The sequence below is a fragment of the Carassius gibelio genome, chromosome B20 (assembly GCF_023724105.1).
Source record: "Carassius gibelio isolate Cgi1373 ecotype wild population from Czech Republic chromosome B20, carGib1.2-hapl.c, whole genome shotgun sequence".
Lineage (NCBI taxonomy): Eukaryota > Metazoa > Chordata > Actinopteri > Cypriniformes > Cyprinidae > Carassius > Carassius gibelio.
In genome coordinates this window covers 27420573-27447191 of record NC_068415.1, presented here as the reverse complement: position 1 = coordinate 27447191, position 26619 = coordinate 27420573, and the positions used below count along the sequence as shown (strand labels likewise).

Sequence of the window (26619 nt, the reverse complement as noted above, 5' to 3'; positions counted from 1 at the left end):
TCTCCCTCTGGATACGGTCAGCCAACCCATGCAGGAATCAATTTTTAATATAACTTGGATTGGGTTATTCTGAGAGAGCAAATTCACATACACCTGCTGTAGGATGCTTCGAGGTTGAGTAGACTTTAAATGAATTAAGTGAAGTGCTTGCATCATTTTTCTTTTTTCATTACATTACGAATGTCTCAGAAAGACCTTTTGCTACTTGTGTTTCTTAACAATTTGAATTTTTCTTTTGTTTGTCATCAAGGTTGTGTAGTTGCTTAGGGTGTTCTATTTTGTGTGCATGTATAATAAACAAAATGTGTACTGTGTGTTTTTATTCTTCAGAATGTGATTGTCCTGAGGAGAATTGTGACATGCACTCAGGAGAGTGTCTACCTGAGGCCTCAAAAATCAGCGAGTGTAATATTGGTGAGTTCAGTGACACAAGACAAAACAGCAAAATTAAGCAAATTTGTTAATGTGTTCCTGACAGTTCACTTTCTTATGTTAGAAAAGTTTTTGTACCACATATAACAAAATAATTAATAAATAGATAAATAAATAGAACATTATAGAGAAATACCAGAACATCATAGAGCCATATTAACCCCTTTAACTGTAACCCCCATTTTTGAAAACAGATGTGAAAGTGCACTTTACAAACTTAAATTGTTAGAATTCATGAACAAATACATCTTAAAGTTGTAAGCTTTCAGCTAATGTATAATTTATGATAATTACGGAAATGTAATAGGGAAAAAGGCAACGAAAAAAATACTTTTTGTAACAAAGGTGAGAAATCCTGTTATGATGTAGAAGTGCACTCATGTCATTAATTAATCTACTTTATAAATCTCACCACCTCTCAGACTGTGATGCATGTATCTGGAGTCTGATCGGAGATATTCGGCAGTCCAACAAAACCCTGGAGCAAGTGAGAAACAGCGTGTTGAACATTTCTTCAGGAGCTGCTGCCAACGACAGATTAAAGTACTACAACTACACTGCACACAGATTACAGGTGACCACACTCAAACCACACACAGCTTAAAGAAATGTATGTCCAAAGGATGTTGTATTTCATAAATAGTGTCACTGTGTTGTAACAGGATCAGTTCTTAGGCTGGAGAAATAAGTATGCAGTGATGAGAGCTGATACAGGACGCCTGGAGCAAGAAACTCAAAAACTGCTTACAGACATGCAAGTGGTCGCAGAAGAGGTGCCTCTCATTCCAGCACTTCCTGATTTCATTTTTTTTTTTTTTATTCTGAAATTTCTTAAAGGTGAAGTGTGTAATTTCAGCACCATTGCCAACCTTGTCAATGATAAGGCCTGTATCACTAGTTGAACAAAAATAGGGTTACAGAATTGGTATTGGTTTGACAAACGCCAAACAATTCCTAGTTGTCTGGGTTTAAGCGGCACGATAACACTCTTTCATGAACATAAATATAATGCATGAGGGTGAATGGGTGCTTTCTCATGTACTTGAAATGAGGGGATGAAAAAAGCTGAAAGGCTGAAATGAAGGGATGTTTGTTTTATTTTGTCAGGAGGAAACAGTGCAGTTATTGGGAGAACGGGTGGATCAAGACACACTTGATAGCTCCACACTAGCAAAGACACTTGTTGCTAACCTCTCCTCACTCAGTGATGTCATTGAAGGTAACATGATACCTTGTGAACTATTTTTTGTGTTTTTTTTGTTTTTTGTTTTTTTGTGCTGGGGAACAGACAAGGAGGTCTGCACTACCTGGAAATATCTGTCAATTACTTTCTTAAGTAGTACTTCAAGCAGATTCCCCTCAGAGAATTGCCAACTGTCCCACATTATTCTGGCCCAAATTAAATAATCCTAATTGCATAATAAATTAGATTATAACTGCTGAACTGTGGAGCACTATATAATGTCCTGGTAAATGTTCTGTCCAACCACTGTTTAACCGTTTTACACCAGTCAACCACTAAAGCTCCTTATCATACAAAATACTTTCTCTTATGCATGCACACTGACTGATGTAAATGGATACTCGGCGCAAATTGAAACAAGCATCCGAAAGAGAATAATCTGTCATTGCATGCTTCCATCACAATGCACAAGACAGCAGTGCTAAATGTGCAAATAACTCAGGAAAGACTGGGTAGCCTTGTGTCTTGACAACTTAAGATTGGCTGATGGCATCACACTGTAATTGTTCAGAGTTTTGTGACGTAATTGGTAGCATTCAAAGAACGCCCAGAAATACAGCACAATACTGTAAATACAATACAATTAAAAAAGCATTTATTTTATTCTGTGTTTAGCTATGTTCTGAGTCTGTGTGTGTGTGTTTCAGATATGATCAGGGACTGGGAATTATATGGTGTCTATCAGGAGTTAGATCCTCAGGTAAAGCTGCAGAAAATAGCAGAAGCCGAGCGGATTTTGGGCTGGATGAGAAGTCTGGACCTCTCTTCCAAAGAACCTCTTGCTACTGATGAGTCCTCCGAGGCACATGAATGTGAGGTTTTGTGTTTATTAACTGAATTCTGTTTGTGTGTATGTGCTTTCATTCAACTTCTGCATTTATGTGTCTGATTGTAGTGCTCCGACGTGTGCGCAATTTTGAGAAAACTCTGATGACTACGCAGGGGCGTCTGTCACCTATGCAGGAAGTCCTGGGTAGATTCACCTCCAAACTCTTTCAAGCTCAGGATCTCCTCAACAACACTAAAGACACACTGAAACAGGCACTCAACAAATACACCAGCAACCAGCTCAAACTACAGAGGAGAGAGGTATCTTATTTTCAAATTCAGTTTTAACTATGGTAGCCTTATCTAGTAGTTTTTGATTGAGTAATAATAATTAGTATTTTAACAGATACTTTAGTCAGATTCAATCAACTTTTCGTGTTGTTTTAATGTTTATATTGTGATTAGATGTCACAGAAACATTTCCTCCTTTTCTCAGGCACAGCAGCAGCATCTGAAAGGGAGCTATGACAGTGTCAATCAAACTACTGTAACTGCAGGTGTAATCATCTCTGAGGCAAACCAGACTGTCCTTGAGATGGAAGATATGATCATGGTAAATCTTCTGTTTAATCTACGGCACAGCATACAATATGCTGTAAACTACTGTAAGCAAATATAAACTATTATAAGAGTTTATATAATCAATTTTAACAGCCTTTATATTTTCCATTAAATAATGAAAAAACTGTTCACCAAAGATATTAAGAAGATAGAAAGATATTAGTTTTCTCTCTCTTTTTTTCAAGTGCACCAATGATTAATAAGCACGTGTTAGTGAGAAAAAATTATCTTAAAGTTTTTCAAAATACCCTAGATCAGGGATCCTCAAATCTGGGCCTCGAGGTCCACTTTCCTGCCGAACCTTAATCATACACACCTGAGCATGCTAATCAATGTCTTTGGGATTATTAGAAAATCACAAGGCAGGTAGGTGGTTTTGATCAGGGTTGGAGCCAAACTCTACAGTGCATTGGACCTCCAGGGCAAGATTTGAAGAAGGGGGCCCTAGATGTCGCAGTCCGATAGGGCTAACTTAATCTGAAATAATGACATCATTATCACATGGCACAGCTGATTGGTTCTCTCCTGTATCGGTAGCCAATGAGCTTGCTGCTTAACATTCAAATATAAAACTAGCTCTTGCTGTAGCAGTTGCAGCTTACTCTCCACCTCCCCCAGCTCCACCTGTATAGATGTGCTACGAACTGATTCATGAATGCTATATGGGTGTTATTTAATGTATGTTATATTTGTAGCAGCAATATTTTTGCTCACAGCAGCAGATTGTGAATGTACTGGCAGCAGCAAGTATCAGTACTTGCTATTCAGCAGCAGCGTAGCAGATCTTTTCCACCAAGACCAAACACATTAAAATTGTCATGTACAGTGTATCACCATGCCAATCCCTCCGAGATTTGTCATGACAGAAGTAATATTATGTTTTAATATTATTATTATTTTTTTAAAAGTACATTTCTCTGTTGTAAGCTCTAGACACAATTAACATTTATACAATGAAATGGCATAGCAAAATGTAAATATATAAGCTGAAGAACAAAAAAGTGCATTGCCTATAACCTCTTTAAACCTCAATGAATGTATTTATTGCTACTGTTGTCTTGTTCAATCTGTATGTATAGAATGTGAGAGAACAGCATGCAGAAATCGATGGTGCTCGTGTGTTACTGGAGAGAAAGACAGAGAAGTTGTCTCAGTCAGACAGAGATCTAGTTCTGAGAGCCGAGGATCATGCTGATGATCTGCGGAGACATGCTGAAGAACTTCAGTAGTGAGTTTCAAACCAGAAATGACTAATGTTATTTCTCCATCTGTATGATATACTTTCATCCATGGGTATCACAAAATGGCTGTTCCATCATTTCAGCACACCAGATGACAATTTCTATTATCTTATTTATTTTATTTAGTAATCTGAAAGGAAGTGATGCCAATGGACATGTACAAAAAGCCCTGAATGCCTTGAATGTTTATGACAATATTGTCAAAAACATAGATGATGCTAACATCACCGCCCTGACCGCCCTCAACATCTCCAGCAGTACTCATGACGTAAGCATACTTTGATATTACTATATCTGTATTATTAACATTCATTTTATGCTATTTGCACAAAACTCCAGTGTTTCCAGAAGATAATGGAATTATTATATATCTACAAAAATGGTGAAAAGGATCAATTTCTTTCAACAACATAAATGTCTTATTGATTCCAAACTTTTGAATGGCAGTGTATCTCTGTTCAAGGTGGTTAATGTGGTAACTTGAAATATATTCTGATATTTCTCTCAGGCTATTGATGAATTAAACTCTCAACTGAACCTTGCGCGCTCTCAGAGTGATGATATCTCCTCAAAGGCCTCATCCTTGTACTTTAAGCAGCAAGGTAAAGCAGATTTTTCTAAATTTCATTTATCTAAAACATCTTACAAATGAGGAACATCACAATTTGTAATAACCCAGCTATTAGAATTTTGTGATAAGAACGTTCTACAAATATTCAGTGTTGGTTTTGGGAACATAAAATATGTCCAGTTTTTAAAAAGTTTTTAAAAGGTATGATGTTCCTCAAATTATCTTTCAGTCACATGTCTACAGAGGTTATTACTGAAAATTAACAAAGGTTTAGATAGTGACGTCTTCTTGAAAATGGTACGTTTGATGTCACCCTCATTGGGATCAGTGTTTCCTTTAGTTGGGCTTTTGACTCTTGACATTTAATTAGTTGCTTCATTTGCAGAAATTGCAGGTGTTTTCAGAAAACATTTATGTATTTATAAAGCAGCTTAGCGTGTCTGTTTTAATAAAAAACAAATGACTGCATTAAAGTGGTTTAAATAACTCAACCAGTGTGAAAGAAATAACTTAATGTTGTCATTGTATTTCAAATGTTGATGTTGTTTGGGAGTGTATAAATACTGTCATTGTTAACTTCTTGTTTAAAACATGTTTTGTGTCACTCACAGAAATCAAAAGTTGAAATATGAAACACATGGCTTTATGCCAGTATACAAAACTCATCCATGGCTCCCAGCATGCATTGCTGCATTTGTTTTTTTGTCGCCATTGTTGAGGTTTGTATGATGAGTGCTGATGTCTAAATTTTATGTGTTTATTTTCCGAATAGTTCTGGACAATTTTAAAGAAGTCATTGAAATGTTGCATTTTTTTCACATTTGAGTTTATTACTTTCTTCTCATAAAATATTTTTCAAATCCAAAATTAAGTAAAACACCATGAAAGGTGGATGTTCAATTTATTTTAATGTAGTCATTGATCTGTTATCAATGCAGAACTGTTTTCTGGAAACAGGCAAATCAACAAAAGTCAAGGGTCAAGAGTCAAACTTAAGCAAATGCTGATCTCCATGATGGTGATCTCAAACAAAATTTTTCAATAAGACATCAACATCTAAACCTCTGTTAATTCTCAATAAGAACTTCTGTAAACGTCTGAGAGAGAGAAAAAAAATATGTTTAGTAATTACTTAAGCTGGTAATGCTGTTTGTGAGGTTGTTTAATCAGATCTTGGGAAATTTAAAGTATTTTATCTTCAGTTCATCTAAGGCTGTGGCTGAAGAAAGTTGTAGTTTGTGAAATTATGAAAATACATTGTTTTCTGACAGTTCAAAATATTTTCTGAATTATGGAGTGACTATTAACACCCAGAATTCCCTCTGTAAAAACATTTGACTCTGAAACTGACTTCATCCAGTGTTCAGATTTTTGTACTAGAAATGTATGCAAATATTTAATCAAATAATGCCTCATTTGCATATTTAAACATAACATTTGAGAAAACTTGTAATCCAAAAATGTTTTGCAATTATCAATGTAATCAATCAACTGGGTAAGTAAAGTGATAACTATTAGTTAATTATTATATTCTCACCCTATTTACCTGCCTTGTCTCACCCAGGAAACTGGACAATTTTATTTTCTTTAAAATTACAAATCAATGTTCTTAGAATGTTGATTTTTAAATCAAAATTAAGTTGAAAGAACGTTTGAGAAACATCATACTTTAAAAACATTTATGGATATTTTTTTATGTTCCAAGAACCAACACTGAATATTTGGAGAATGTTTTTATAACAAAATTCTGTTAGCTGGGACGAGCCAGTAATATTTATAGCACATGTTTTAAATCATGTTTAAAATATTAAAAGTAGTTGTGGATTATAAGTTATTTTAATGCAGAGTATGTGTTGTATTTTGTTTTGCAGATGTTGAATCCACAGTCCTCGACAATAAGAAATACATTGAAGAGACCAATGAAATGATGGAAAGCTCCTCTAAAAAAATAGCTAAGATCATAAGTGACATCAGTGCAATTCATAAAGGCAAGAATAAATAGTTCCATTCCTGCTTATGTTGTACTACAGTCTGTCAGAGACAACTTTGGTTCTGAATTTGACAATTCTTTTTTTATATATTTAAACTTGATTTTTCTGCTCTTCTTTTATAAAGTCTTAGTATTCTAGTATTTTCACCAACAAAAAGGAACATGAGTGATTAATCTAAACAGATGGGGAGTTTTATTTGCCTTTACTCTGAACAAACAAAACAGATTAAAAAAGTTTATGAAGTGTTCCAGGCAAGTTTAGACCTAGTACAGTGCCTGCTCATGTCAGAGTTCACAATGACTTACTTGCCAGCAGACCAGTTGTGTTTCGGTGCTCGTACTGCATGTGCATTTGCATATGTTTGTGTTATAATACACATTTGTGATTAAGTTTGATTTTTATATGTTGTTATCTCAGATCGAACCCCAGAACGTCTGCAGTACACTCAGAAAGTGGCTGAGGACACTCTGAACCGCTCTGCTGAAGTGTTGCAGAAGGTGACACCCATTTTAAAGAGAGTGGAGGAGTGGGATAACAACATGAAGAAAGAGGCGTACTCCACCACAGCTTTTGACCGGACTGTTTTGTCTGCTGGCGAGGCAGGTATGGTTGCCCTGCTCACCTCCACTCAACTGAGTAGCAGTACCAAATATCATTTAGGTAGCAACAGGAGATTTTTAATGTTCTATATGTAGGATCTACAAACAAATTTAGTGTTTGGATTATTATGCTTAACACCCAGTAATGGCTAGTCTTTATAGCCAGGAACAGTTTTTCAATTTGTTAATTCGAGTTAGTTTCTTAGCCAAAACTTTAATGTTGCATAGTCCCATAACACAAAAACATATTTTTGTCATAATAGCAAAAAGGTACTGAGCCCCTTTGGTCCCACTTTGTAAAAAAAAAAAAAAAAAAAAATAAAAAAAAAAAAATATATATATATATATATATATATATATAACTATTTCATGGCCTCAAGATACTAACTCATGAATGAGGTCATGAGTTAGTATCTTGAGGCCACAAGTTAGTCATATATATATATATATATATATATATATATATATATATATATATATATATATATATATATATATATTATTTTTATTTTTATTTATTTATTTTTTTTGTCAAAGTGGGACCAGAGGGGCTCCGTAAAAAGGAATAAAAAACTAAATATATATATTTTTAATTTCATAACAACTGACCATTTTACCCACATTTCAGGTTTGCCATGGAAATTTTATGCTTATTCCAGTATAACGTTCTTATTCTTATGTTCTAAATCATATGGTATACTGAAGCATTTTGTGTGGGGAGTGCTATTTATATAGCACAAAGATTTCTTCCTATGTCAACCTAATTTTAATGGACAAAGTCAGCAATTTGGAACAGATGTATTGTGTATACTGGCTTTTTTTCCTTGTTGAATTCGTGCAGGATTACGAAAAGTGTTGCGAATGTTTCCATACTCAGTTTGCACATTTATTTGTATGTGTTTAGTTAAAGACCTGTCAGAGATTGTGCCAGAGCTACTCAGTAAGCTGCGTGTGGTTGAAGAGAAAAAACCTGTGAATAATGTCTCCACAAACATCATGAAAATCAGAGAACTCATTGCACAGGCCCGCAGTGTCGCAAAGAAGGTACATCAGGCATTACATATAAACATCATGTTGACTGATACACTTGTAAAACACAACACATTTTGACTTTTTCTCTTGTGAATAGCCTTGTTTTTTACTTGCCTTGGAAAAGTTTTAAAACATTGTATTGTATCCATTTTTAAATGTTTAGAAAGTAAGTGTGAGCGGTCACTGTTGCGTAAGTGAAAAGAGTGGGAGAAATATTTATTTTGCATTTCAGTTGTAAATAAAAAAAAATCTTTTTACTATCGAGAACTTGACTTGATCAAGAAAACTTGACGATAACAGACTTGATGGACTCGACTTAAACTTGAACATGAATAGGCTTGACAAAACTCACCAGCAGTGGGTTACACAATAAAATATGGAAATGTAAGACCTATTTATAGGACTATGGGAATCACATAAAAAAATTTAAAAAAAATCCTTTTGAGTTGGAGCAATTCAAGCTTGAAGAATCTCAATTTTGGCATTTTTGCCAGTTCAATATTATACTACAACAAGAGTGAATACTGACTGTAAATGCAACTTTTTCTATATTTGCAGGTGCAAGTGTCCATGAAATTTAATGGTCAGTCTTCTGTAGAAGTTAATCCCCACTCCAACCTAGACGAGCTAAAGACAGTCACGTCCATCAGTTTCTACATTAGAGTGGACCCAGACAAAGACCCCATAGAAGATCGCTTCCTACTCTACTTGGGAGACAAGCAAGTAAGCACTAGTGAGAAAGAAATGGGCCTGAAAGGGGGAAGTGGATATATAATTCATTCAAATGCTGGTTTAGGAATGATTATTGTGTGTTGTTGGAGATATAAGACAGTTTATCATTATTTACATATATACATATCATTATTTACATGTTTACACAGGTGTCTGCATTGCAATAGTGATTTGATTCTATACACTCCATAAAAGTATTACAGATTGTTGTAGTCTGCTGTATTTTCCACAACTTAGCATTTAGAAACTGCAAACAGCAAAATGAGAAAATATGATTTGCATAGTCCCTCTGGTTAAAGCAATGTAGACAGCATTTGGAATGACACTAGCAGCTGGAACAAATTACATTCAGTGAACTCCTTCCTTAATTAGGATGCTTTCTCATTTCACTCAGTTGTTGTCCAACTCAAGTTCTGTTCCACCCCTCCCCCTTTGCAGTGTAAACCAAAGGACATCTGCATCATAAGTGTGATGAATTTATAAAAAAGCTTTAATTTTTCATTATTTATTTATTTATTTCTGCATTGTCCTATTTACAGTTTGTCTTGATTGTTTAAACACATTTCTTAAAACTATGCCTCGTATTCTCAAAACAGTAAACACGAATCCATAACTTCTAACTCAATTCACCAAACGTCCTATATTCAGTTCAAATCGAAGCTCTCCACTCAATCTTGCTGAAAAACCAAACTTTACTCTCAGATATGACACACAAACAGTCAAACACACACACACTTCAACACAGTTTACATTCTGATGAGATCAATTCAAAACAATACTAAAAAAAAACAGTAATAAGTGTGGTACTCCCCAAATGTTTTATTCCTAAATTTAATGTACCGTAGAGTACAGCAAACAACAGCAAAAATAACTATTCTGCCCCAGTATCCCCTGGAACAGGCCAAAGAACCTCTTCAACATCACAGGCTATCCTAGCCTTGGACAGGCAGTGGGGGGGGGGGGGTATCCTCTCACATGTCTGATATCCTTGTGTCATTGTTCACAAACAAGAGTCAAAATGCTTAGTTCAATTCAAGTTTATTTGTATAGCGCTTTTTACAAAATAAATCGTTACAAAGCAACTTTACAGAAAATTATGTTTCTACAATATTTAGTAGTAGCTAGTAGTTTGTGCACATTTGACAGGATTTTAGAAAAAATAATAATAATAATACAAGACGTAGTCAGCTAGACGATGAACTATCAATATTATTAAGTTATTATATGATTCAGTCACACATTTAGCAATAATTGTTAGTTCTGTTTGTTGGTTCAAGGTTAGCATCATCTGGGGTCCTCTGAGGGTCAGCATCATCTCTTCTCAGGTGTTCTGGATCCAGACTGGAGCTTGTTTAAATCCTAGTTACCACGTGATGTAAATCCCGTGGCGAAACATAGAAACAAAATACAGACATCATTAGCATAGCTGCTGATCCAACAAAGTAAAATTAGTTTAACCCAAGCTAATGAATAAAAATGCACCTTTGAACAGATGCAACTACACTGACAATTGGCGAAAGAGATGTGTTTTTAATCTAGATTTAAACAGAGAGAGTGTGTCTGAACCCCGAACATTATCAGGAAGGCTATTCCAGAGTTTGGGAGCCAAATGTGAGAAAGCTCTACCTCCTTTAGTGGACTTTGCTATCCTAGGAACGACCAAAAGTCCAGCGTTTTGTGACCTTAGGGTGCGTGATGGGTTGTAACGTGGTAGAAGGCTAGTTAGGTACGCTGGAGCTAAACCATTTAGGGCCTTATAGGTAAGTAATGATAATTTGTAACTGATACGGAACTTAATAGGTAGCCAGTGCAGAGACTGTAAAATTGGGGTAATATGATCATATTTTCTTGACCTCATAAGGACTCTAGCTGCTGCATTTTGGACGACCTGTAGCTTGTTTATTGAAGAAGCAGGACAACCACCTAGAAGTGCATTACAATAGTCCAGTCTAGAGGTCATGAATGCATGAACTAGCTTTTCTGCATCAGAAACAGATAACATGTTTCGTAGCTTGGCAATGTTTCTAAGATGGAAGAATGCAGTTTTTGTAGTCATGTTGCAGAATTTGTAAATCTTTTGTTGTCCACTGTATATATGCTTACCAGTTGATGGTTCAGGAGCTGTACCTTTGAGCTATTTCAAAGAACTACTATATATAATAATTTTGAGCAATATGACAAAAATAACTGATAATGTAGGAAATTACAGACAAATGTACACAATCAGTTGCATGAATAAGCAATCGCATCTTGATCAGAAGATCAAGGGCCCTATTTTAACGATCTAAATGCAAAGTGTAAAGCACATGGCACAGGTGCACTCAGGGCGTGTCCAAATCCACTTTTGCTATTTTAAAGACGGAAAAACGGTTGGCAAACGCGTCTCTGAGATGAAATGGAGCTGCTCGTGTGCGAGCAAATAGATAGCCTAGTTAATCACTATCCATTATGACATGTAGACATTTATATATATATATATAAAATCTTATGCATTGTTATCCTTTCATTTTTTATATTTGGCATGTTTGTGTGCTGCTGTGTGTCCCTGTGGTTAAGAAGCAGCATGTACGCTCTTTAAATAACATAGAAAAAACATGTGCCAGACTTTAGAACAGGTTTGAGTTGGTCTATAACGCAGTCTATTTTCAGCTCCTTAAAAAAGCATTGCGCCAGTAATGCGCCTGAACACACCTCTTTTTTAGACCAGCACGCCCATGGGCACAAAAATTTGCGCAAATGGATTTGCTAATTAAATATTAATTAGCCAAACTGAAACTAGCAAACACACTTGCACTGCGCCTTGCATCGCATTACTCCGGGTGTATTATACGTCCCCAAAACTTTTTATGATGTGCATAAGTGACTAAATAAAGTTGGAGGTTGAAAAATTAGTTTTGAGAATTTCATTTCTCATTCGAGAAATCCATCAAAGCCACTGAGAAAAACTGTAGGCTGACTTTGGCCCTTTATCCATCGAAGGTTCTTATTGGTATGTGATCAATTTTGACTCCTAATGTTTCCACTTGGGTAATTGTGTGCTTATTGAGCTCAAACTGTGCAGACTTGGGTGAACAATATTGAATGCTAGTGCTTTCTAAATGACCACATGGTGTTAGCAATGAGAAATTTAACAAATCTGACTCGTGTGTTAAAGCAGGGGAATAGTGTTTATAGTTCAGCAAAATCGGTGTGATGTTTTGAAAAAATTTAAAACATTTTTAGTTCAAAAGCCTGGTTATAGTCTTTTAGCAATCAAGAAAAACTGTTATGTCAATTCTGCTTCTCTGTGTGTGTAGGGACGTAAGGACTACATGGGACTGGCCATAAAGAATGATAATCTGGTATATGTGTATAATCTGGGAGGAGAGGATGTGGAGATTCAACTCAGTTCAAAGCCAGTCAGCTCCTGGCCTCCTGTCTTCAATCTTGTTAAAGTGGAGAGGTAGAGCATCTGCTTTCATCATATGATCATGCATAATGTTTTTCTTAATAAATTGTTCTACAAAAGCCAAATATGGGGGTCGTTATAAATACAATTAAAGTAAAAACTTTCAGCTCTGTTTCATTTGAAGTTTATAGAGCCTGACAAGAGTCATACTTGCTAGTTAATAAAGTACTCAATCCGAAAATTTGTATATGGCACTTTGTCTATAATCACTGGATTTACCCTTCTTTCTGGTAGGTTGGGTCGGCATGGTAAACTGTTCCTGACGGTTCCAAGTCAAGACAGCACCGCAGAGCAGAAGTTTATCCAGAAAGGAGAGGCGGATGGGACAGACTCCTTGTTTGATCTTGATCCTAAAGACAATGTTTTTATCGTGGGAGGAGTGCCTCCTGATGTAAAGGTGCAAAATCTATTTTTTTCTAAGGGCAATATCTCAAATAGGGGTAAAGCGTCTGATATACTCACAGTGAAGTTCTTTATCATTCTTTGTTTAGGGGTAAAAAAGAAGTTTGAAATGCCTTTTCAGCTTCCCACACTGCTCAGTGAAGGGATTAGATGAATATGTAAAGATATGGTGCGCTTCTTCTCCCAATAACAAAGTGGTGAGAAAATAGCAGTTAAGAAAGCATCTGATCATAATGATGCAGATTTGTTGCGCAAGCTCTGGAGTTCTTCACTTCAGTCAAGTAAAGTAACATTATGTTTAGTTATATAGCTCTCTAGGTTTTTTCTTCTTCTTTGTGCAGCACAATGGTAGTGTGAAGATGTTTACCAGCCAAAATGAAATTTTCTAGAGATTTGCTTTGGCAAGCTGTTTCAAACTCCCAAAACAAACTCCAAACATACTTCGTTTTGACCTGATTTTTATTTTTGTCACACCAGTTCTTTTTACGATTTCGCTTGAAGTATATCAGGATCTTAACACTTTATTTCGATGGTCCACTTTAGACATTCTAATAAACTTTAAGTATCTTTGCAACTATGTCAATTACTAAGTCATTAGAGTTTTAGTAGACTTAATATCTGCTAGAACTTTATTTGATGGTTTCCCAACAGACATTCTACTGACTAGAAGTAGGTTAGCAAGAACATTGACATTTTCTCCAAAAACTGCAACCCTAACTGAACATAAAAGTCTATGAATACTCTAACAAGAATGGATTATCAAAACAAAGTTTAACCCAATTAAAGGGTAATTAATACTTTTTTTTGGTAATATATTCATATGAATTAATGTCTATTGTGTTGTTCCAGCTTCCCCCAGCTTTGGCTTTGGCTCCTTTTGTTGGTTGCATTGAATTAGAGGCTTTGAATAGTGATGTCATCAGTTTGTACAACTTTAAGCAACTTCACAGAATGGATGTTGTGGAATCGATACCTTGTCCCAGGTAAAGAAACCCTTCCTTACACCCCCTTATGCTTTAAACCATAGGTGAAGACTGCCTGAAGCTTGTGCCAAACAGTTTCATATGGCCTTAAGTGTTAAAAGTTTATCTAGCTATATTCCCTTATTCCCTTTATGGGTTTTGGTTTGCCTTTTAATGTTTTATTGATATATTTTAGTATTTTTATGTTTAAATAGTGTTACATCAAAGCAAGGTTTGATTTTCAAGCAGAATTTCATGAATACTAGTCTCATTAGCCATTAAGCATGTAAAACAATATTTTAAGTATGGTAAGATGTGTTGCTCAACTCTACAAAGGTCTGTCCATGCATCAGCGGCTCTGTGACTGTGCTTAATATCTTGAAAACAGTATTGTTGCTTCATGCTTTAACATTTTCTTCTAAATGTTTTCAGATGTTTCTCACAAACGGTGTCTTTTGCACTTGAATAACATCAAAGTTTATACTGTAAGGCTATTTTTGCTGTATATGGTCTGTTTATACATTGTGATCTCTGTGTTTTACAGGCATAAGTTGGCTTTCTCCCAGAGTCGTGTGACAAGTTTTTTGTTTGATGGCAGCGGCTATGCTTTAGTGAATAACATTGAGAAAAGAGGCAAAATGGGCATTGTCACTCGGTTCGATATCGAAGTTCGAACTGTTGCCAACAATGGTATTCTGTTCCTCATGGTTAATGAGGTAAATATTGTTTCATTGGAAAATTTGTTGTTAAATTATTTTGCACTAATTCTTGAGCTCTGGGAAGAAAATCTAAAATTTGAAAAAATAAATAAATAAATAAACACAGAAGGTATTGCATTGTTGGATTTATGCCACAGGCAAATTTTTTCGTGCTGGAGCTGAAAAATGGGTTTCTCCGTCTGATGTACGACTTTGGGTTCACTAATGGTCCTGTCATCATGGAGAGTAACTTACCCAAACTCCAGATCAATGATGCTCGATATCATGAGGTAATGATGTTCTTAAAGGGATAGTTAACCCAAAAATGAAAAATTTGATGTTTATGTGCTTACCCCCAGGGCATCCATGATGTAGGTGACATGATGTTTCTTCAGTAGAACACAAGCTGAGATTTTTAGCTAAAACCATTGCAGTCTATCAGTCTTATAATGTACGTTGATGGGAATCATGACTAAAACACACACACACACACACACACACAAAAAGAACATATACAAGCAAAACCAAATTAAACCCTGCAGCTTGTGAGGATACATTGATATGTAAAGACACAAAACGATCGATCTGTGCAAGATACTGAAACATGCTCAGGAAAGTTATAACAATTCGGATATTGTGTGACTCAGAGGTAAAAAAACAATATAAATACTGTTCAGTTTCTTGCACACACCAAGATTGTCTTTACATATCTATGTATCATCACGAGCCACAGAGTTTAATTTGATTTTGCTTGATTCCCATCCACTTACATTATAAGACTAATAGACTGCAACAGTTTGAGCAAAAATCTCAGTTTATGTTCTACTGAAGAAACAAAGTCACCTGCTTCTTGGATGCCCCCAGCAGATAAACGTAACATTTGCAGTTTTGAGTGAACTTTCCCTTTAAAACCACTGCAGGGCATTCATCAAGTAATAACATTTAACAAAAAATGGCCACACATTGTAGCTCTTAACACACTATTATTGCTATTTTTCTTTCTCAGGTGTCTGTAATATATCATCACTCTAAGAAGATCATTCTGTTAGTGGACAAAAGCCATATTAAGTCCATGGAAAATGAAAAGAAACCCTTACCGTTCTCTGATGTCTATATTGGAGGAGCTCCTTCTAGTATTCTGCTTTCTAGGTGAGAACCATTGCGGCATATTAATCCTCAGATCAGCAGTATTCATTTGTAACACTCAACCCAACCACATGAATGAGCCATAGCCTATGTGTCACAGGCCAGAGCTGTCATCCCTGGTGGGACTGAAGGGTTGTGTAAAGGGCTTCCAGTTCCAGAAGAGTGTCTTCAATCTCCTGGAGGAGCAGGGAACCATTGGCATCAGCAGTGGCTGTCCTGAAGAATCGTTTGTATGTAGCACACCTTCCTATAGTCATGTACTCTATCTGAAATTGAATACTTGTAGGTAACTTTTTGAATAAGTAGTACTTTGCGACTTCTAAAAGGTATTTTCTGTATAATATATGTGCAATATGAATGTAATCCCAATGTACTACCTTTGCCATGTTGTCATGTTACCCACCAGCACCAGTTCCAGTAACATTGCTGGATTTGTGCTGTTTTGCCTGATGCCGTGAATGTGGCCACATCATTTTGATACTTGAATTTTGTTACTCCAGCCATGGATGAAATATTAGTTAGTTAAATGATCACAGGCTCACAAAAATTCAATTTCCATCAGTGCTGAATTAAACTTATCTAACAAATACAATTATGGTTATAATTATGTGTGTGTTATGTATATATGAAATATATATAAAATATATAAAAAAATAATGATGTTTTAAAAGGACTGTTGTTGTCTTCTACCTTCAGATGTCCCGTAAGGTTTATTTCTCGGGCGATGGCTATCTGGGCTCTACAGCTAAAATCACACCATTCCAGTCTTTTGAGGGAGGACTAAACTTCAGAACACTACAGTCCAATGGACTTCTGTTCTACCACAGAGAAGGGGTAGAGTCTAGTTTTATTATCTTTTTAGTTTAAACATGTTTTACCCAGTCACGTCTTGTTCTTTCTCTGACCTAAAAGAAAGTGAAGCCAACCCTTAACCAACCAACAAATAAAGAAGATCCAAGGTTTTGTCGCTTATGTCGTTTGAAACATGAAGTTAGATACCAGTTTCAGTAGTTTCATCACATAGTGTACAACGCTTTTGCCCCATTTGAACCTGCCAGGTACCTGCTAGAGTAGAAACTGTGCTTGCTACTGTATATGATGAAAGGGGTTTTGGTGAATGTATGTTTGATAAAGAGGGTAATTATTTTCTCCGTGATAGATCAAGCCAGTCTTTCTCTGTTCTAGCTGGATGAGTTTTCTCTCTCACTGGAGAATGGTGCTGTGGTGCTCCAGTCCAAAGGAACCAGAGTCAGATCACAAAAGAAGAACTATAATGATGGACGATCTCATTTCTTAGTCGCCTCAGTCACCAATCAGAAGTAAGCTGCTCACTTTCTTCAACAATTTGCTCACTTACTGACATATTATGTCATCCCAGGACAGCTTGTACTGTATACTGTACATTTGCACACTTTTTTACTGCGTCAGCATTTTCATCCATCCATTTTCATCCATCTTGTGGAAGTACTGGGAACCAAATCTCATGTCAACATTCCACACTTCCCTGAAGAATACTTGTATTAGATGAAGTTCTGAATGTTTTGAATTGTCCTTACATCTATACTCTTGTTAAATCATCCAATTTGTATTTATGATCTCTAGGTATGAACTTGTCATTGATGACAAAGACAAGCAGGATAAGAAGAAGCCGTCTTCCTCATCTCAGTTAGATAATGTTCCAAAGACTTTCTACTATGGAGGCTCTCCTATGAGTGCCATACAGAATTTCACTGGGTGCATCAGTTACGCATACCTCAGCAGGTAACAAATACAACCTGTACACTCAAAGCCCTTTACAAACAAGACTAAATATCTGATAATAATTCAAAATTATGATAGCAATGACTATGAAAAGCTGCATGTTTTATGAAACAAATCCATTAAGGCATCTTATTTTAAATCATTGATTTTGGCCAAAATACACGTTCATCATCATCCATAATAAAGCTTTTTCCAGTGAAAAAGTCCATCCCTTGTTGTCCTATCTCTTCAAAATCCACGTATGCATTTTCTGATTCAGATTTCACTGGTGAAAGCAATATTATGGATAGAGGACTCTTAAACAATAGTTTAAATGTAAAAACATCTAATGAGCTCGGTCACGTGTGATTCCAAAGTGTTACATTTTATAGTGACTTCAGACTTATTTATGAAAGTGTGGTGTGTATGTGATGCAGGCAGGATAGAGATATAGAGCCAGAAGACTTCCAACATTACAGTGAGAATGTGCAGGTGTCGCTCCAGGATTGCCCACTAGAGAGACCCCCTGCTGCTCTGCACAATAAAGACAGAGAGTCATCTAGAAGAAGTCCAGGACACTCCCGAAAGGTGCAACATAACATCACACACAGATGCTCAAACACACGGTGTAAATACACGGTTATACACTTATAAGCGTACTGTTGTTTCTCAGGTGGGCAGGGATGAGGCTAGCCTGCCACACGGCTTGAAGAACAATCCCTTGGATGTTCCAGACACAGAGGCTGCTTCCTGTTACCTGTCCTCTCGCCCGCGAGTGACCCGCCATGCCCACCACTATGGTGGTTTTGCCCACAGCCGGCATGAGTACACAGGAGTTGCCCGTGTAGTCAGAGATGAGTGAGTATTGTTGGGTGACTGAAGAAGGATGACTGAAATGGAATTAACTTTAATTAATTATTAGATAATTTCACCAAAATTTAGTATTTCCAACAGGATTTTTTTTTCTCTTTTATTTTCAAAAACTCCTGGGTTGTTTTTGCTGTATGTTTTGGGTCATTGTCCATTTGTACAGTGAAGTGCCATCCAAACAGCTTTGCTCCGTCTGGCTGAATCTGGGCAGACAATTTATCCATATACACTGAATTTATCCAGCTGCTTCTGTTCTCTGTCATTTCATCACTAAATCACTCACCATTAACCAGTCATTTAACAGCTTTTTTTACATTTTTTTTTTAGGCAGGCAGTTCTAGGATAAGGATAAAGACGAAATGAATGTTGATATGAAGTTATTTACTTGTTTTCATTGGGAAATGGAAAGACCTGCTAGTGTTTAATGCTGTCATCTTTGACATTTAAAAGAGTTTCTATAGTGTTGAAGTTTTTGTAGTTACCATTGTGTTTTTGTTGTTACCTTTTTCTTTAAAAAAAATTAAGATTTTTTTTTTTTTTTGCTGTTTAATTACAGATTATTTCTGTAATTTTACATACTTTTGTATGTAATAAAAAAATTAATAAATAAAGAACACTGTATAAAAAAATACAGTACTATTTCTGTATAAAAAAAAGTGAATTACTGTAATGTATTGTTAATTTCATAATGCTTAAAATAACAGCCATTTTTTTTTCAGTTACAGATTTTACAGAGTTTTGACTACAATTTCAAATAAAAGAAAACAACCGTCAAAAAAATCAGTTATTTTCCATAAAATTTAGATTTTTTTTTAATTGTACAAATTACACACTATAATAAACTCAATATTCCCAATAGTCAATAGTACCGTTCTTTAAGTTGTGATTGTTTATAGCAGTAAATTTTATGTATAAGAATGTTTTTTTGGTGTTTCGCAGGTAGAGGAACTCTTACCAAAGTATTTCACTGCAAAAACTTGCTTGATATTTACTCACTACGCACCATCCGGCTTAATCAGAAGGAAATGTGCTGAGTATATAAACAAAGTAATTGTCATTCTTTACCAAGGCCATAATGAGGATCTGAGGGCATGTGAGGCTTAAGCCAGAGTTACAACCAGTCCTCACAATGCAGAATAAAACATGCATATGCTGCATAGTTACATATATGCTACATAGTCAGCATAGCCCCAACAGAGAAGAGTGTGACTAATGATATGGGACTGCAGGACTTTATATGTATAAACTCTACCACAAATGCCTGTGGATATATCAAAAACATATCCTGGCCAAGTATACCACCTGACTTATTTATTTTTAAAGAGCAAAATGAATGTGTGTGTAAATAAATAACCTATGTTCTCTGTTTTTCCATCTGTTTTTAGATCCCACTTTTCTTTATCATTGAAAACTCAATCAGCACTTGGACTCATCTTCTACCTGGCTGACGAGTCTGAGGAGAACTTCATGGCTCTGTTCCTCGATCATGGCAGGCTGGTCTTCACATTCGGCTCGGCCCAGAACCAAGTCAGAATCACATCCAAGGAGAAATACAGTGATGGACTGTGGCATGATGTAAGTTCAATCTGATTTCAGTTTGTCCTCGAAAATATGTAACACTCCCCATACTGGCTAGTTATACTGACAGCAAACTTTTTTGTTAATTTAATTTAATTTAATTTACATGTACGTTTAAAATACATCACAATAAACATTAACGTCTTTTAAAAATTTCTTTATTTATAGTAGGAACATTAAATTAAACATTGAATAACAAAATTATGTTATAGTTCATTTAGCTTTATAGTGTAAATCCCCAAAAATTATACTGACCTACATGAAGTAACAGTCTGGCTTATGTCTAAAGAAAATATATTAAGTGTATAATGTTTATAATAAATAATATTTTTTTATTTAAATGTAATGTTTTTATATTTGGGAAATTAAATATATTTGAATCAGATTAAAATTGTAATATAATTTGTAAAAAACCTAAATTGTAAATGTTGGTCGTTACAAATTATGTTTGATACTTTCTTTGTGTATTTTTTTAATGATTGTTTCCAAGCATATAGAGTTCTACAGAGGCCAAATTAATCACCTTTAGATCAGTGTCCCACTAGAACTTTTAAGATTCATTTACATTACATAGAATTGAGAAACACAATCTTCTAATGCTGAGATGTTCAGTTCAGTTGTTTGATTTGTGAGTCTTTCAAGTAACAGCATCCTTTTCCCAAATAAGCAGTAATTATTGAATAGTTTACCTATTACAGGAACGGTTTTTTTTTTTTTGTGACACCCTCTCTCTCTCTCTTTATCTTTCTCTCTCTCTCTCTCTCTCTCTCTCTCTCCTTCTGTAGATAATCTTTATCAGAAGTGGAAATATTGGCAGATTGATAATTGACGGGCTTACGGTAGTAGAAGACAGTGCTCCTGGCAGAAACATCTCACTGCTCGTCCAAGATCCTCTTTTTGTCGGTGGGGTGCCGCCTGATCACGCCAAGAAAAACATTCAGGTATGGTGACCCCTCATTAACTGCTCCATTCCTTCAGGTGCTGCAAATCATTCAAATCTATCTGAAAATGAATAATCCATGAAATTACCATCACAAAGTTAACTAAAACTAAGTACAGTCCAAAGATGACCAGTGAACCCAGTAAACAAGTGCAGTAGTGCACTAAACATCTTGGCGTTAATGGCATCCTATCACTGTAAATATCCTGTTGTCACAGTTTACAATAGTATTCACATAAATTTGGCACAATTTTTAATGAGTGCTTTAAGAGACATGGTAAAGTGTTACCATGTTACCAAATGTTCTCTGCTGATATATTTTATTGTCTGTGTGGAGTAGCTCCCTGTCATCATCTGCAGCTACCCATCATTTTCATACGGGTTGGTAAATCTTGAGAAAAGTATAATGTTTAAAACATTTTGTATGTAATCAAATTGATTACAATAATGTTTAGTGTAATCAGGTTTAAGTTAACAGTCTGGAGATTAAGCTTCTTCAGTCTGCTGCCATAAGGGCTCCTCCTCTACTGTGGAGTCTCCAGGTCAGGACCAGCAGACTGAAGGACAGTTTCATTTATCAGGCTTCAGGGAGCTGAACTCACTCCTGACCTGGTCGCCCTCCCCTCTTTCCCCCGTTCACCACTGAACTCTGACCTCAGATCCGACACTGTGCAGCATTGGTCTGCTCACTACCTCATTCAACATTTAACTGACCCCATTCAACTACCTCTTCTGTCAGTTTGTCTCTGAGCTTTTTGTCACTTTAATCAGACTGAATAAGTTGTTTTGCACTACAATCATTATATCTGCACTGTTAGTATTATCTGTATGCACCAAGGGTCTGAGATTAACATAATTTAAATTCTCTGTATGTATAAGCTGTACATGTGAAACAAAACAGCAGACTTGACTTGCCTTGACCCTCGAGCGATTTATCCCCCTGCTCCAGCAGGAGGAGGATGTATTCAGGGTGAAGAAAAACAGAAACAAAATGGAGGGAAAACATGCAATAAACGTTTTTTTTTTTTTTTTGGTTTGAGATTCTGTTATGTTCACTATGGAAAGAAATGAGGAACGAGGAGACATGGCTTAAACATACACAACAGTCTTTTTAATCCAGCATCCAAGGAAATAACACAGGGTAGACAGGAGCACAGTTAATGCCAGGGTTGATGTACAATCTCAGACAAAGACACAGACTTGATCTTAAATGCAAGGGATAATAAAACAAACACAGGTGAAATGAATGACTAATTAAACTAAACGAGGAAAGGAGAAAGACAACACAATGACAATGACAAGGGCAAAGCACAACCTAAACTGGTCAATAATCCTGACACACAGCACATAACACTTTCTTTTATTCTCACATCATAAAAAACTCAATATTTGATTAACATGCCCTTTCATTTATTTTAGTGTACTGTATACCTAGTGTTGGGTACATATCAACATATATTTGAGTTTATTCTGTGATGTTGTTAATGAAACTGACTGTTAATGAAATGTATTTGTTTCTGAAGTTCTCATTCTTCTCATACTTCTGTAGAAGACATCTGTGTCTGGCTTCTCTGGCTGTGTGAGGAGTCTCCAGCTAAATGGCCGCTGGCTCACCCCTGCCTCCCACAGTTTTGGGGTCACACCCTGTTATGAGGGCCCCTCTGAACCAGGGACATACTTCACTGAGGAGGGAGGATATGTGTTGCTGGGTAACACACAATTCATCACTGCTACACTCGCTCAAATTCACTTAATTCAATGTTTTAGCGTAGAGATAGAGGAGACCGTATTCCCACTGGGTATATCAGCATGAATTTATTTGCATTCTTGATTTATTCTTCAGTGACATTAATGGAACAGAGGTTCATAACTTCAGTGAATAATTTACTCATTTAATTAAAAAGTTATTAAGCTATTAAAAGCTGTCATGTATTGTGGATTAAGCATACGTTATGTGAAATGTTTTATTCAGCCAGGGTTTTTATCAGTTATTAAAACTAAAAGATAAAAAAGAAGTTACTTGAAGTAAAATACATGTTAAGTGAAATTAAATTTAAATATAAAAATACCCCACATACATTTATATTTTAGGTGACTAGCTTTTTTTTATTTATCTTAAAACACTGAAGTAGCAACTGAACATAACTGAAACTCTATTTGTGTTATTTCAGTTTCAATCATTTTAATAGTTTAACCTGTCAACTGTCAGCGTCCCAGTATCATTCAAAATATAGTAAAAAAATGTATGTTAAGATCTTTGATAATCTTGACAAAGCACTTCCTTGGAAAGGTATGAGTCTCAAGGATCCATATGTGGTGGTTATTTTGTGATATAATTAATTTGGGGTTGAATGTAAAATTTGTAATAGGAAAATGCATCAAAACATCAAAGAAGTTCAGTGATGTTTGGGTGGCACCCAAGGGCTATTTTTGATATAGTGACTGAACAAAATCTCAGAGGAACCAAATTTTTTGTGATATAAATTAAATAAAATGACTCATGACTTATTTAGACAATGCTTTAAATTAAGATTCCAAAATATATATGTAAATATATATATAAAAACTTCACATATTCTTTACTATAAATTTGAGGCAGTGGCTAATGCACACTAAGTGCATTGCTATTTGCGATAGATTATATTTACTTATATTTAAGTGAAAATAGCAGTATTTTTTTGCAAATTGTGGTAAATATCTGCACCTCAGTATGGTGGTACATTGTACAGTATTCAATAACATACTGTTAAGAGACGTGAAAATAGAGAAGAATGAGTTCGACAAAAGGCAGATTTGAACTCAGGTCGCTCGCGTCATAAAGTATGCGTCAATCGCTTATCATCTACATCACTAAAGCTGTTAAGTGCTAGCCCCCTTTTTGGTTATGTTGTCAAGCACAATCACACGGTGGGCACAGTTAGTGCAAATGGCTTCTGCTAATAAAGCAGGCCTTGTGCGCTTAGTGTAAAAAGAAACTCTGTAAACTTATACATGATCTTGTTTTTAAAGAGATTTAGAGGTTAAAATGTGGAAAGTAGCACTGGCAAAGAATGAATAGAGAAATATTTCACTGCTTAACCCAGTACACTAATCCTAATTTCTAACTTATCGAGACAAAGCATGCTTTGCTTTTGAGTGACATTATGGCGAGAGCCAAACTCACACTAACCAGCATAAACCAGTTTGAACCAGCTTGCATTCTCAAGAATACCACAAAAAAATAAAACCCAACAAGCAGCCCAACACATAAGTGAGAGCCCCAGACAGACAGAGGCTCCTGTGAGAGAAGTGGAATGTGATCTGCCGCTTGTTCTGTCATCTGATTGGTTGGTGCAGAGGCTGGGGAAGATTTAAGCAATCCTCGAGGTCTTGGGAAATGCAGTTGCAGCTGTTAAATGTGCATGGAGACATTTCACGCCCTAATGCGGCGGTCAGGGGGTTACACATGCACATAACTGTCCTTGGCTGAAGAGGACACAATCCCAGCATGCACAGCTGAATACACAGCAGTGATCAAGAATCAGATGTCCTTGTCTAAATGCATTAATCATTTGCGGTAATAAGTGAATCCAAGGATAATATGCTGACATAAAGTATGTTCTTCTCCTGACATACAGATGAGTCCTTTAACTTTGGCTCAAGATTTAAAATGGTGATAGAGGTGCGCCCTCGTGTGGCGTCGGGAGTGCTTCTCCATGTCTTCACCGGAGAGAAGGAATATCTCACCCTGTACATCTACCAAAACCAGGTCTGAAGGTCTTATCAAAGATTTATTATAAATCCAGTGATGTGTGATTAAATTTCTGATCATGAAAATATGACTTATGTTGTAGTATGGTAGTCAACACATCGAGTATTGTACTTCTTCAAAGCATGCCAAAGATTATTAAACATAATGATTTAAAATATACTATATAGTATACTATATACATAAAAAAGTTTAGTTTAGTTTTAGTTTAATTAATATTATAGTATCTGCAGCTGTTTAAAAATATACTTTTAAGACTGTAAGTAACATGCACATTCAATACAATAAAGTGGACATCTTTTTGTCTCTTTAAAACCTTTTCCAACCCTCATTCCTAAATGTCAGTCATGATCAGTAAGGACACCTATTGATTTTTTTTTTACCTAAAGTTAATGTTATTCATTTCAATGTTAACAAAACATTTTTATTTTGATATGTTAACTATTAACTAACTACTGTTTCCAGTCTCATAGTGATGCAGATTGCATGTTTGTGCTCATTCATCATTATCAGTGAGAACAGTTTTTTAAAATGAGGCTTTTCTCTTTTCTCTTGACTGTGATCAATCTTTTGACAAAATTTGAACTGATTCACCACAACCTGTACTTGTTACTGCACAACTGACCTATTTCTTGTTTTTATTTTAGCATCATTTAAAATATAATTCATAAGCACATTGTCTTCTGAATCTTGCAGTTCATAGAAATCTCAGAATGATTTCTAAGCTGTCGTACTTGATTGAGCAAGCAGCGGTAACCAAAAATCAGAGCTTAGAGAATGCAATGCAAAAGTTTTATGATGTTTTCATGTGCATGTATTTGTCTTCTTGCTTGTTTTAATGAGAGAGATATTTAAGAGGAACAGTGAAGTCAATGTGTTTGGTTTGATGGGGTTTTGTAGGTGGTTGTTGTGGTGAATAATGGTATCCGTGAGTTCTCCACCTACGTGTCTCCTAGACAAGAAATCTGTGATGGAAACTGGCACAAAATCACAGGTAGAGACCCCTACAAGTGTTTTACTGGGGGCAGTGGGCAGAGGGGCAGCACTGGCCCTTCATCATGTGTGCTTTGCTGTGTTTTGCAGTGATCAGAGATGGTAACGTGGTGCAGCTGGATGTGGATTCAGAGGTGAATCATGTTGTGGGCCCTGTTCGTGAAGCAGCACAGAACAGCAGCCCTCCAGTGTTTATTGGAGGAGCCCCAGGTCAGTCACCATCTGTCAGATCGATGTCTGTCTTTCTGTTATCAGTGTTATCGTCTGTCTGTCTTGATGTCCTTAGAAATGAATCCAGAGCTTTTGCTCAGGCTTTTTCAAGCCAACATAAAATTTGTATTGGTGATGATGTACATTTAGACATTTTATAATTAGAATTTAAAAACATGTATATATACAATAAGTGCAATTTATCAAATAATGCATTTAAATTTAGATTAATATGAAGAGGATCAATTTTAGCCAATCTACTCAGAATTCAGCTGTAACTATTAAAATAAAAATCTTGGTTTAACTGCAGTTGGTTTTTGGCCATTGTGCTGTGCTTTGCCTAATTGGTGCTACCGATCTAAAATGACCGGCCTGTAAATCTGCTTGTAAATCTCTCATTGCTATATGAAAGCCAGATATTGGCTTCAGTCATTCTGTTAGCTTGTTTTCTTTCAGTTAGCACAGGTTTTTGATCATTGAGCGTATGCATCTCAGTAAATACATATATACACTCAAGTTTTGTAATAACCATTTTTTTCTAGGAAGACCACATGTGTAACACGGTGGGGGGCAATCCCAAAATAGTACAAAAGTTATAAAATTATTTTTGGAAAGTTGTTATACCAAAGTCAGCGAGTTTTAGTCCAATGCAAT

General features: G+C 35.8%; 1 protein-coding gene across 1 annotated transcript in view; it reads left to right on the top strand.

Moving 5' to 3' along the window:
- Positions 1 to 26619, top strand: part of lama4 (laminin, alpha 4) — a 55733-nt gene that overhangs the window by 27418 nt on the left and 1696 nt on the right. Inside the window, exons 8-39 of the mRNA XM_052586442.1 lie at positions 331 to 414; positions 855 to 1006; positions 1095 to 1205; positions 1540 to 1651; positions 2323 to 2487; positions 2571 to 2764; positions 2940 to 3056; positions 4144 to 4292; positions 4432 to 4573; positions 4814 to 4907; positions 6748 to 6864; positions 7285 to 7470; positions 8371 to 8510; positions 9057 to 9221; positions 12527 to 12672; positions 12913 to 13075; positions 13930 to 14063; positions 14587 to 14758; positions 14899 to 15030; positions 15747 to 15889; positions 15987 to 16116; positions 16583 to 16720; positions 17072 to 17205; positions 17489 to 17647; positions 18064 to 18214; positions 18300 to 18484; positions 19882 to 20071; positions 20860 to 21015; positions 22564 to 22723; positions 24632 to 24762; positions 25663 to 25756; positions 25846 to 25965. Of these exons, the coding sequence (XP_052442402.1) occupies positions 331 to 414; positions 855 to 1006; positions 1095 to 1205; positions 1540 to 1651; positions 2323 to 2487; positions 2571 to 2764; positions 2940 to 3056; positions 4144 to 4292; positions 4432 to 4573; positions 4814 to 4907; positions 6748 to 6864; positions 7285 to 7470; positions 8371 to 8510; positions 9057 to 9221; positions 12527 to 12672; positions 12913 to 13075; positions 13930 to 14063; positions 14587 to 14758; positions 14899 to 15030; positions 15747 to 15889; positions 15987 to 16116; positions 16583 to 16720; positions 17072 to 17205; positions 17489 to 17647; positions 18064 to 18214; positions 18300 to 18484; positions 19882 to 20071; positions 20860 to 21015; positions 22564 to 22723; positions 24632 to 24762; positions 25663 to 25756; positions 25846 to 25965 (4566 nt within the window). The remainder of the gene's footprint in view (positions 1 to 330; positions 415 to 854; positions 1007 to 1094; positions 1206 to 1539; positions 1652 to 2322; positions 2488 to 2570; positions 2765 to 2939; positions 3057 to 4143; positions 4293 to 4431; positions 4574 to 4813; positions 4908 to 6747; positions 6865 to 7284; positions 7471 to 8370; positions 8511 to 9056; positions 9222 to 12526; positions 12673 to 12912; positions 13076 to 13929; positions 14064 to 14586; positions 14759 to 14898; positions 15031 to 15746; positions 15890 to 15986; positions 16117 to 16582; positions 16721 to 17071; positions 17206 to 17488; positions 17648 to 18063; positions 18215 to 18299; positions 18485 to 19881; positions 20072 to 20859; positions 21016 to 22563; positions 22724 to 24631; positions 24763 to 25662; positions 25757 to 25845; positions 25966 to 26619) is intronic.